This window comes from Odontesthes bonariensis, chromosome 5, assembly GCF_027942865.1.
Source record: "Odontesthes bonariensis isolate fOdoBon6 chromosome 5, fOdoBon6.hap1, whole genome shotgun sequence".
NCBI lineage: Eukaryota > Metazoa > Chordata > Actinopteri > Atheriniformes > Atherinopsidae > Odontesthes > Odontesthes bonariensis.
Window position 1 is genome coordinate 39320826 of NC_134510.1, and position 12962 is coordinate 39333787.

Sequence of the window (12962 nt, forward strand, 5' to 3'; positions counted from 1 at the left end):
CTACAGTAGTAGATCAACCCTCATCTTACTTTGAAGCTCCCAGCTCTCTGAAGTGACGTTGACGCAGCTTTAGCAGCAGAAAAGCTATTAGGCTTGTGTTGATAATAATAAACTCTTTTCGACGCAGCTTTTCTGCTGCTAAAGCTAAGTCGACGTCACTTCAGGGAGCTGGGAGCTTCAAAGTAAGATGAGGGTTGATCTACTACTGTAGACAACAAAGTATATGCTATATTCTACATGTTTTTTTTATGAATTTTTATGTTGTAGAGTTGTGAAATTATTTTATCAATGGAGAAACTGAGCAGCCTTGCTTTGTTGTCTACAGTAGTAGATCAACCCTCATCTTACTTTGAAACTCCCATTTCCCAGAAGTGACGTTGACGCAGCTTTAGCAGCAGAGAAGCTATCAGGCTTGTGTTGATAATAATAAACTCCTGGACTATGTACAAACTTCCAAATGCATCGTTTTGTGAGTACAGACCATATTTGTACTACTGTAGAAGTTTGGTGTCATGGCATGTGATTTTAGTGTGGTAATTTTGGAGATACTGCCAGGATCCATTAACCCTTGTACAAAGCTATTCGGGATAACTCAGTAACTCAGCTGATGTTCAGCCAATATCGAAAAAACTGCGGGTGGGCTACTTGGCTGGATGTCACGGTTCAAATGACCCCAGGGTGAATCTACTCCGGAGTATCACTTTAACATTGTGTTTACTCTCCTTGTCCTACGGGGCAAAAATGACCCACCCTACCAAAGCCCCAAAATAAAGCAACTTAACTCAATTTTAAATCCAAAATCTATTTTGTGTGATGAAACCACCTGTTATTCATCTATTCAACTCAATTCAATAAATTTTTTATCATGTTTTGAATTGATTACATGTATCATGTAAAATAACGAGTTAATTTACCGATGGTTTTCAAGGCCACTTTTTCTCCCCAGTACGCCCCTGTTTATATGTGTTTATATTAGTTTATATATGTTTATATGTGTTTATATGTGTTCTTTCATCGAAAACTGAATAAAGTAGCCTATGAATCAAACATGGAATGTGGAGCGTTTGTGAAAATGCTCAAAGCAATTCCCGCTGGTGTGACGAGCATTTCATTTTCTCAAGATAACGAGTTATTTATCTCGTTATCTTGAGAAAACGGTAACGGCACCTCTGGTGCATCATTCGGTAACCATGGAGACGGCCTGGTCCCCTCAGCTGGTCGCTGAGGTGTAAACGCCTGCTGAGCTGCAGTCCAGCCGGCCGTCTCCTTAAAGGATATGAAAGTTATCTCTACAAGACGAACAAACTGCGAACACATAAACACATGTAAACAGGGGCGGGGAGAAAAAGCGGCCTCAAACCATCGGTAAATTAACTCGTTATTTTGAGAAAAAACTATTAAAAAAAAAGTTCATACATACCACGTCCACTCTGGGCTTCCGTAGTTTTGTATGTCAACATCACATTTTAATCAAAGTCTTTATTTCTACAAGGAGCTTCAGGAGGTGTGCTGCCGTTACGTGGATGCTTTACGGTAATTCCTTTAATTCATCCGTTCCACGTGTCACTCACGTGTCCAAAAGAAACTTCTGTTCAAACTTCACCGCAGCAGGACTCCGGTGGCTGGACTAAAGTTGAACCTGAGGTGAAGCGCGCTGATCCATACGAGGCTCCGACTTACAGGTAAAAATAACATCCTAAATACTGCAAACTGGAACTCCAAGAGAAAGATTAGCTGGAGTTGGATTCACAGAAGGAAAACTAAGATATTTGTAGGAGCTATTTGTAAAGTTAGTTTTTGTTTTTTGGTTCTAGTTGTAAATTTAATTTGCTAATTATGAGTAACTTTATTTGATTAATTTCAGTGCTTTTTTTAGATTAGATCTTTTTGCTAATATTCCTTGTTAGTTATTTGTTTAGAATATTTTTGGTAATTGGGTCTCACTGGGCACCAGGGGTCCGTTTCACGTAGCAGGTTCAACCAACTCTGAGTCTATTCCTGATCTCTGAGTTGATCTACTCTGAGATAGAAAACTCTGAGTTTTCGGTTCCAGAAACACTGATTTGAGTGAGGTTAATCAACTCTGAGTAAGTTCACCTTGAGTTTAGCGCGTGCACCACAACTTTAAAAAGCCAGCATCAATGGAGCCCCGATTCGACGAGTCACCTTGGCAACGGGGAAGAGGAGGGGCTACGTTTTTCACCAACCTCGAATTGGAAATCTTAATGCGCTCATACGGCGAGTTTCAATACGTTTTTAGAAATAAGTGCAACACCGCTGCAGCAGCAAAAGTGTAAGTTTAAATGTAGTCCTTTGCAATCACAATAATATTACAGGGAAACTGCTTGAATGGTAGCCCATTCATTTATTTCATTTAGGTGCAATCCCGCGGGGGGAGAAGCGCACTTGGCATCAGTTTAAGATGAAATATAAAAACATTGTTCAAACAGGTGAGACCTCGGCATGGAGGTACCTCATTTTGATCATGTTTTACACTGTAAAGTAAATATTAAGTGGCTATTTGACTGTGCAGTTATTTTATTCCCAACATAATGCTGTTTTCACACACATAAACTATGTCTTCTCATCTATATCATCCATCCATCCATTATCTATACCGCTGAATCCGTCAGTCGGGTCGCGGGGGGGCTGGAGCCTATCCCAGCGGTCAATGGGCAAGAGGCGGGGTACACCCTGGACAGGCCGCCAGTCCATCACAGGGCCACATAGAGACAAACGAGACAAACGAGACAAACAACCATACACACTCACAGTCACTCAGAAGGACAATTTAGAGTCATCATCTATATCATGTTCTGTTAAATAATTAAGCCTATTTAAACTAACACAGACTTCTACTGAGCCAACACAAAGAAGGCAGATGCCCGTAAAACGGGTGGTGGCCACCACCTCTAACGGGAGGGCAGTGGCTGAGGGAGTCCACCCCCAAGACACGAGTGCCTTTATAAAATATAATAGGCCTATATATGTCTTTTTTAAGCCTATTCATACAAATATTTATTTGTCTTTTATGTCTTTTTTTTCTTTTGTCCCAACACATTCTGATGGTGCCGCTCAAAAAGATAATTGTCTGTAAATGCAAAAATCTGTGCGCGGTCTGATAACCATCTCCGACGAATATTTATTTCTCTGCGCAGTAAAGCTGCACCTTCATCCACGGGATCGTTGTCTAAAGGACATGTTCGTGAAAAAAGTTGCCTCCTACTGTGCCTGATGGACTTCTAGAAGTAGAAGAACTCGCTCTGCTGACTGAATGAATGAGGAAATCAAATGGCGTGTGTGGCTGAAAGAGGGCGGAGACAGAAAGAAACTCAAGGTTTCTTGAATAAAACCTGGTCCCGACCAGGTTAGGTTCAGAGAGTCTGTTACTACGGTAACTGACCGTGAGGTTAAGTTACCTCTCTTTGTGAAACAGGCTAGAGTTACCCCTCTTTCTCTGGGTTGAGTTACCTCCCTTTGTGAAACGGAAAACTCAGAGTTTCCCTCATTTCAGGGTTAACCTACTCAGAGTTTTTCACTAAACCTGCTACGTGAAACGGACCTCTGGAGTCCCAGCATGCACCTGGGTGGGCCAATGTTTTTTTTACCAGGGAAAAGGAGAGAGCAGCAGGTTTTCTTTGTTCTTTTGCTTGTTTTATTGTTTGGAAATAAATCCTCAGAAAACGCAAGAATTCATTTTGGACATTCATCTTCTTTTGCCTGCGTTAAACCACATCCCCCATGATGCATCAGTGGTCTTTTGATTTTGTTTGGTTTGAATTAGTTTTTTATGGACAAATGGCCACTACAATAGTGTTCATTTCTTATTTTAAAGAGGAAGTTCGGTTTTTTAAACCTTATTTCTGGCATAAAACCCGTTCATCTTCTCACCGATAACAGTTCGGTGAAAGTCGGCGTCCTTCGGAACATATTTAGATCACTGGAGATCGGCGTACAGTGAACCCTCGCTATAACGCGGTTCACCTTTCACGGTCTCGCTGCTTCACGGATTTGCATCGTGCATTGTGTTCTGCATTCTGATTGGCTAAACAGTCTCTCCGCTTCTTCTCTACCTGTGTGTCAATAACGTTGCGGTTTAATATGTACACGTACGTAAAACAGCTTGCCAAATTTAAGTTTATGAACATCTTCTTACCCCCTGCTGCGTCCTGTGAGCAGAGTTCCAGCCTCGTTTTGGTGTTGACGAAGGTAGTCCGGCTAGTTGGCTGGGGTTTAAAAAATAAAGCGTTTTGCTTCTCAAAACAATATGCGTTCAACAGAATAATACATTTGCATCACAAAATGGTTCTCCAGGAAAAAGTCAGACCTCACAATCTCTTGGCCCTATTTTCTCTCCCTTCGTATCACTGCCTGCTGTGCAGACCGAGCAGCAAACACCGTAACAGGCGCGGCTGTCGGCAGGCGGCAGCAGGCAGTGATACGAAGGGAGAGAAAATAGGGCCAAGCGATTGTGAGGTCTGACTTTTTCCTGGAGAACGATTTTGTGATGCAAATGTATTACTCTTTTGAACGCATATTGTTTTGAGAAGCAAAACGCTTTATTTTTTAAACCCCAGCCAACTAGCCGGACTACCTTCATCAACACCAAAACGAGGCTGGAACTCTGCTCACAGGACGCAGCAGGGGGTAAGAAGATGTTCAGAAATGATGTTGCTGATATGTGATGTTACACAGCTTCATGTCAAAAGAGGCGAACTATCCCTTTAAGACCAATGAATGAATGAACGCGTACTATTGCACTGTTAGCTCAGAGCTGCCGTGTTGTTGTTATCCGGGGCTATCGGGGGGCTTATAGGAAGCTTTCTACACCCGGGTCAGTGGGATGACGCCATCGACATGACGCTGCAGCACAGCTCATTCACTCCGTCTTTATGCAGGCCGTGATCTTTTCCCACATGTTGTGCTGTTTTACAAGATGATTTCAAGCAAACAGGACGGCTCTGAAACCAATACAGAACCTTTAATCTGTTAGTTATCATCACTAGGTGCGTTTATATGGACACGTTTAATCTGATTAAATGCACGTTTAAACCGATTACACGTGTAAAGAGATTAAATATGCGTCATGTAAACAGTCAAATAATCTCCTTAAATATAAACGGGTTAAATATTTAAGCCGATTACAATAGGTGGTTTGGACCGTTCATATAATCCGATTGAAGGAGGAAATTCCCCATATATACAGGCGCACCTGGATAAACCGTTTATTAGAACACGTTTCATATTACTGCGCAAGTGTAAGGGCGTGCGAGATAACGTTAATAAAGACTGTGTAGTTCTAGTTAAACGGCAGATAACGGAAGATATCGAAGTTAAAATGACGGCGACGGTGAAGAAGAACAAAAATTGGTCGGGGGAGGAAACGGTGGTTTTATTGAAAACGTTGCAAGAGCAAAATATCATGTCAAAACTGGACGGGAGGAAGATGAGGAACTCGGAAATCTTTAATGATGTCCACACAGCCTTGAAAGAGGCAGGGTTTGACCGGTCCGTTGACCAAATTAAGTCAAGATGGAAGCCCTGAAGGCCGCCTACTCCAATGCCAAAAGGCAAAATGGTAAAAGCGGATCAAGCCCGGCCAATTTCGCGTACCAGACGGAAATGGACGACATACTGGGAGGCAGACTCCTTTCGGACGTCAGCCATGGTGTCAATGTCGGATTTGAGGAGGAGATAAATGTTACTAGTAAGTAGCCAAAGATCTTTTTTCTATGTGTGTAGCACAGAGGCGGCGCTACAGGGTTGCTTGCAGTTGCTATAGCAACCCCAAGAAATTACTCAGCAACCCTAAAGCAACCCCAGACTTTTTGTCAAAACGACCTATTTAAAACAATAATCCACGCTTTGCTTGACATTTTAGTAAAACGGCATTGAACACGTCCAAATAAACCTCTGGCCGATTGGCATAAGAGACGGCATTTTCACAGCAATGAATGAGATGGCCAGGTATGCCTGTCAGTGGTGCGTGTGTGCGTGTGTGCTTGCGTGCGCGGACTGGGGCTGTCCTGCCCCTTGGCCTTCTATGCAGTTTTTTTTTAAAGAAAAAAAAACAGAGCACCTCATTTTTTCATGTAACACAAAGCAAAGAAACAGCTCAGACATACTGCAACATTTGTTAAAACATCGTCCTATCGGATTAAATTGCTGTAACAATTGCTGTAAACTCGGAAGAAATTTAATCTCTTTATTTGTGGCTCATGTATACAGTTCGGTCGAATTCTAATAAACCGATTACATGTAATCTCTTTAAACGAAACGTGTCCATATAAACGCACCTACTGCCTTGTTTTTAGGACGTTACACCCCCCTCTGAGTGAGTTTGTAAAGCAGAAGGACAGCAGTGGAAGCGCAGGGGAGAGCAGAGACAATAAGAAACTTAAGGGAGAGCACCGGTTATCCAACTTTTAAAACCAAACTTAAGAGATGGATTCATCTTAACCAAACCAAACCCATGAATAACAAGCCATATCATTAGCACCGCTCTCAGACTACAGTGTACGTTTGGAAATGTATTCTTTTTGTACTGTACAGCTCGGATCGGCCGCTGTTCTGCTGACCTTACAAGAGATACCAACTTACATTATAAATTTAAACTGAAAAGTGGATTCATGTGCATGAATTGAAAATAACTGAATAAGATTTAAGAATGGAAAAAAAACTCCCATTTCAGCCTTCAGTCTGACGTGGGACACTTTGAGTGCAGCATCTCTGGTTTGCGCTGGGTCTGCAAGGAAAAGGTTGGCTTCAGGTACCAGTTCGGCTCTTGGGACGGACACATGGAGCGAATGGAAAGCAGACGATACTCACCTGCAGGTCCTCTGATGGACGTCACAGTCACTGCTGGGAGGTTAGACGAGGTGCACCTGCCCCACTGGATCTGCATCGGTAGGAAACTCATTCCTTTTACATTCCTAACGGTTAAACAGATGCTGGCCTGTTGTTCTAAATAACTGCGCTGGTGTATTTTTTGTGCAGATGACATCCCAAAGTTACTGGATAATTTTGCAGTGCTGCACATAAATGACTGCGGAGAAGTCCTGGAAAAAGTCTCCGAGGTCACACCGACGCACGTCAAACTAGCCGAGCCCAGTTTCACTTCGTTGGCAGCCGTGATAAATTCCATCTTTCGTGTGAAAATCAACTGTAACATGTTGATATATTACCAACCCAACGAGCAGTTCCTCAAACTCCGCGTCTACCTGATCCCACATGATGCTGCTCTTCAACAGGTGACTGTTTGTTTGTTTGTTTGTTTATTTTTTAAACGGTGTCATACACCAAAAAGGTGCCCAGCCCGTATGGGCTTACAAGACACACCACAAGCAACAAAAAGCAATAGTCAAAAGGACATCTTCATAATTGATAATCCAGCGTATACAGTCCTCAGTAAACAACAACCCCACTCAAACATAAAGCGCGCTCCTGCGCTGTTGGTAAGCTTCCAACACATATTGGGCTAAATAAAACACCTTCTCGCTAAACAAATATGTAAGTCTGCACTCATCGGACATAGAAAATAAATCATGACATTCCAAGGTCAATTTAAGGAAGAGCTTAAGTCTAACTTCATGGTAAAAAGGACAGTAAAACACAAAATGCTTCTCATTTTCCACCTCATTTAAGTCACACAGGTGACACTTTCTGTTCTCCTCTGGGATTGCATGGAAACGTCCAGTTTCAACCGCCAGAGGCCAGATACCACTTCACTTCTCAATTGGGCACAAACAGAGCTCTGCGCTCTGGTAAGGTTCAGGGTGACATAGTGCTCTGGTTGGTAGACAGACTTTATCAAACAATACATTCTAAGTTTAGGTTTGTACAGAATTTCTTCTGCCCAATTTTGTTTATAGTTTTCAAATAATATTATCTTAATTTGTTTAACACTACAGGATAATTTATTTCTATATATGTATTGGACTGAATGTCCGATCCGAAGTTATGTTTGTAGAGACTGATGAACAGAAACATGTTCGGTCCAGCACTAAAGTCCTGATCCAGCCCTCATTTCTTTAGGACTTAATCTTTTAAAGTGTTCTCCAGCTTTCTGAAGGTCGTTGCTGCTGTTTCACTCACAGTTAGGGTTGCCAACTCCTTGAAAAAAAAATAAGGGACACCTCATTGGCAGGAACGGCCGACCCGTTTGCCTTCACCCTTCCTGGCGTGGTGATTTTATTTTTTATTTTTTTATTTTTTTTGGCTCTTTTTTTTGTAAGTGAAATGATTTTTTAACTATTTGACTCGAACCTGAATTGAATTAAATGTATATTTTTGAGTGATATAAACACATGGAAAATAAATGTTTAACCAGAAATGTACTTTATTACAAAATGACAAAATAAACTGAATAAAATAAATATCTTTCTTAAACAGAAATCTGTCTTAAACTTAAAGGTAGGGTAGGAGATCCTGGATTTTGAGTCCAGCGAAGCTGCGTTTTGAAAATACACCGGTAAAAAGTCCCAACCCTTTTCTTCACTTTCCCCCTGAAGCCACGCCTCTAGAGTACATGAACGCGCACGAGCACGAAGGTGCACGAGCGCTGTTCTGACAGCAAGCATCGATCGTTGCCGTATTTAGTATTTAGTATATGCTAACTATACGTTTAATAATGCTAGGTGCTAGCCAAGCTGGCTCTAGTTTAGCTTCCTGCCAAGCTTCTGGACGCGTAATTCGTTCACGGAGCAGGGTACGCACACAGGGGGAAGGAGGGGGAGGGAGGAGCAGATTGCAGTTTGATAGACGGCATCAGTATCCAATCATTGTGAACGGTCCGTTCAGTATGATTGGATAGTGCTTTTCCTAGATTGTACTTTTCATATTTGTGTCAAAACTTTTAATTAATTGGTTGCAATGGGGGTGAGAAGAGTATTTCAAGCAATATGTAAAAAAATGTTCCAGAAAAAGATCCCCTACCCCGCCTTTAATGCACAACTCAACTCAATGAATATATTATCGCGCACCTTTTCCACCCAGGTGTTTACCTTCTCCCATTCCTCTCTAGCCTGGCTGACACGTCCACATCTCGATGAGATGGTGGTCTGGGAACTAGGTGTGCATTTTCTCGTATTTGAGGCGTGGTTTACGAATGCCTAGAGCCGTTTATTGGGCGCTACGAATGTCTATCAAACGGCGTCTGGTTCTTCCCATGCTGCTTTGCGAGCGATTCATAGCCAATTGTATCACTTATACCAGATGACGTATGTAGAGCGACAGAAATTTGACGGCAAATACATCCTTCTTGGCAATGAAATCTTTCAAGCCAAACGTTGCTCTTTTTTAAAAGTAAACTTGCGTTCTAAGCTACTTAAAACACTTTCTAAGGCTGCATCGAACGGTAACGTTGTGTCTGCTGCCATGTTGGATTAACACTCTACAAGCTTCGGTGTCGCGCATAGACATCGTCATCGTCTTGCTGCCCCCCCCGTTCTGTGATTGGTTCCCTAACTCAGGCAAAAATAAGGGCGGTGGTTTCCTGGCTGCCTTTGCCGTGTGAATGAAGTCGCGCGCAAAGCAGCATGGGAATTCCCAGGCTAATTCCTCTCTGTATTTTTGCAGTCTTTTTTTTTTTTTTTCTCGGAGGAGTACCGTCTGCGTCTGCGTCTGTGTCGCGGTCACCCGTGCTGCTTTGTTGTCTTCCGCTATCTTCTTCGCAGCTAGGCAACCTCGACCAATGAGATGAGCGGGATTCCGTATTGTCGTACTCCGTCATGAATGTGCTGTCAGCTCATTGGTCACAGAGCAAGTTTACCTTCCATTTTAGTATAAAGCGCCGTGTTATTCATTTATTCCACTGACATTTTATGGACTATTTTTGATCCTCACGATAATACGGGACAAAGTGCGTCCCTTTTTCTGCTCAATACGGGACGCGTACATTTGTTTCTAAATACGGGATGATTCCGTTTTTCAAGGGACGGTTGGCAACCCTACTCACAGTCCACACAGAACAGACAACTGAGCAAAGAAGCCGTTTTAAAGTGGATCTTTAGGCACTTTGTTCCCAGCAGCCTGTCACAGTTAACTGTTCCCTTCTACATTTCTTCATTTTCATAACTCTCAGACTTTATAAAGTAAATATGATGAATGTGAGTTATTTGCTCATGAAGTTAACTTCTGGTCCAACACATCCTGCATGTTTGCACCAAGGTTGCTGCTCACTTCTATGCTCTGTAGAGACTGTGGAACCAGGTTTGCACTGATGTTTTGTTCCACGTTTACAGAAAGTACACGAGGAAGAATCATCCAGTGGATACGAAGTCATCAAAAAGCCCCGCCCAGACACGCCCCTGAGGATTCACCAAGGCTTCACCCTCACAGCTTCCATGGACGCAGCGAGGATTCAACCAGAGGTACAGCACTCTTTCAGATGGCCAGATGTTTTCCAGATGTTTGTACATTCAGAAGGATCAGCATGACTTTCATTCATAAACAAATGTCATACTTTAAGAAAGTATTTGTGGATGTGACTGGTTATTTTGATGCATTTTCCTCTGCTTCTGTGGTCTGATTCAGACAGACTGACACAATCAATAACTTTTTATGTCACATTTCTTCTCAGAAATTAACTCTCAGGTATGACAGCCAAGACCCAAACTTCTTTGAAGTGTTCATCGAGCGTCCGTACCAAAACTTTGACCTTGGGCTCTACGTCTACTCAAAAAGGGACAAACCCGTTTGGAGCTGTGAGATTCGAAAAGGTGAAAGAAATAAGAGAAATAAGTTGACCTTAAATCTCCTTTAACATCTCAGAAACATCAGCAGAATTAAAGGTTTCCTCTCCCAAACAGACCAGGAGAAACTCATCCATGCATTCATCTCCAGTATTTAGCTGTTAGCTGTTAGCATTTAGCTGTTATGCTGCCAACAAGTGGAACAAACTGCCAGTGGAGATTAAACTTTCACCAAATGGAGACATTTTTAAATCCAGGTTGAAAACATTTCTATGCATGAAATATTTATAATAATTGAAATAATTATCTGGACTGTTGCTTATTTTTAAAATCATATAAATTACTTTATTTGTTTCTCTTTATGTTCTTTTATGTATTTTTAATGCTTCTTACACTCCCTGCTGCAAAAGTTGCAAATAAGGTTTGGCAGCAGCGGATCTTTAGCTCAGTCACAGCTGGCAATGATTCCTTCAATGCACTGGAAAAAATCAAAGTCTGACCAAGTATATTTGTCTCATTTCTAGTCAAAATATCTCATTACACTTAATATCAGACACAACTGCCTAACAAGTTCTATTTCAGCCAGATATAGGGACTTGTTTGAAGACAATACATCTGGAATATCTTGTTAAATGAAAAAGTCTTGAAAACAAATTGTTTTGAGTCACATATCATATGAAACAAGCTTTTTTTTTACATTTGAAGAGGTTTTTAAGCTAATTTCAAGATCACTTTTATCTCAAAAGTCCTAAATATCACATTTTATTTCAAGAAATCTGGACAAGCCGAATTTCACTAGTTCCATTGGCAGATTTTTTTGCTTATTTCAAGCAAAAACGTCTTTTATTTGTTGTTTTTTTAACTTATTTTTGGAGGGGCATTTTTTTCAGTGTGATTCTGAAGGTTGAACTGTTTGAAAGGCTTTAATTGTCCCTTTTAGAATCATTTCTTTAAGTATCCTAAATGAAAAGCATCTAATTTTGTGTCCTGGTTCTGAGGTAATAAGCTAATAAGCTGAAACCCAGCGCGTCCACCATGGTCCTTATTTCTTTTCAAGGTTTCAAAGCTCTGATTTAAACCCGGTGAACTACAAATATAAAAACTACATTTTTATCTTCTCTCTGTTTTATTTCAGTTGACCATCCGAAATCTGGTGCTGTCGAAGGTAAGATGCTGCAGAAAGAAGAGCATTTACACAAACTTTCTGCTGTAATCTCACTATAACTGCAAATCTGCTGATGTTGATAACTGTGTGATCCTAAAAACAAAGCTTCCAAAGTGTCATTCAGCCAGGCTCCATATGTGTTTTCCCTTAGATAATCAACCTTTTGGCCCTTTGCACCTCTGAGTGCTGGGACTAATCTTAAAGATGGCCTCAGGCAGACCAGAAACAGAACTAACCCATCAGAATCTTTTTCTGGACACATAAACACAGTTTGGTTAAAAGATATTGGTCAGGGTCTCTGACCCCCTCGCTGTCTTTTTTAAAAAGAAAGTTGGAGTAAATTGGAGTTTGGGCGGGTGAAATGTGGCCTGCCACACTGACCGTCTCACTGGATGAAAAGGAGGAGAAACTGTGGGCATGAAAGTCATTAAAAACAAACATTTTCTGAATGTTTTACAGGCTCAAAACCAGAGATACTCACTATTTTTTTCCACAAGAGCCACTTTTAAATTTACATACTAAAGTCCCCTTTTGCAAATATGCATTTCTACATATAAAACATCCCACAAAAAAAGAACCAGCACAGCCAATACATTTTCCATTCAGACCACATTTACTGGTTTAATACTGGGATGAGCAGAAGCTGCACTGCGGTCAATGTGAGGTGGTTTAAGCGGGCTGCGTTGCCAGGTTTAACAAAGCCCCCTTTAGGAAACACCATTAAGCCTTAATTAATACTTAATAAAAATACTTAATACTACAAAAACACAAACTTAATAAGAAATGCCTAATACTGTGCAGTATTCGCTGTGTGTTATTTGAATAAAATGTATTGTTATTGTTACCATATTGTTATGAGCTGCTATGCGAGTGCAAGCCGCGTAATGAGGATCTCTGAGTTAGACCAAAGAGCTCGAATTAGCTGTTAGGATCACCTGAAACCTGACTGAGAACCAGAGTTCATGACGTCGTTGCACTCTAGTCTGAACAATCAGCCCAAAATCTCATCACCATGATGCCTGAGCTACAGAGCTGGGGGGGGGTTAACTTGCTTTTATGGGGGTTTTATGTGCTTTTATGGGGTTTTAACTTGCTTTTATGGGGGT

The 12962-nt window shown here is 41.4% G+C and overlaps 1 protein-coding gene across 2 annotated transcripts in view; it reads left to right on the forward strand.

Annotated features, from left to right (window-relative positions):
- The window catches only part of LOC142380469 (uncharacterized), a 35734-nt gene that overhangs the window by 19731 nt on the left and 3041 nt on the right, over positions 1-12962 (forward strand). For both annotated transcript variants that reach the window (XM_075466352.1, XM_075466351.1), the window contains exons 13-18: positions 1493-1682; positions 6692-6906; positions 6997-7250; positions 10242-10370; positions 10580-10718; positions 11827-11856. In XM_075466352.1, the coding sequence (XP_075322467.1) occupies positions 1493-1682; positions 6692-6906; positions 6997-7250; positions 10242-10370; positions 10580-10718; positions 11827-11856 (957 nt within the window). The remainder of the gene's footprint in view (positions 1-1492; positions 1683-6691; positions 6907-6996; positions 7251-10241; positions 10371-10579; positions 10719-11826; positions 11857-12962) is intronic.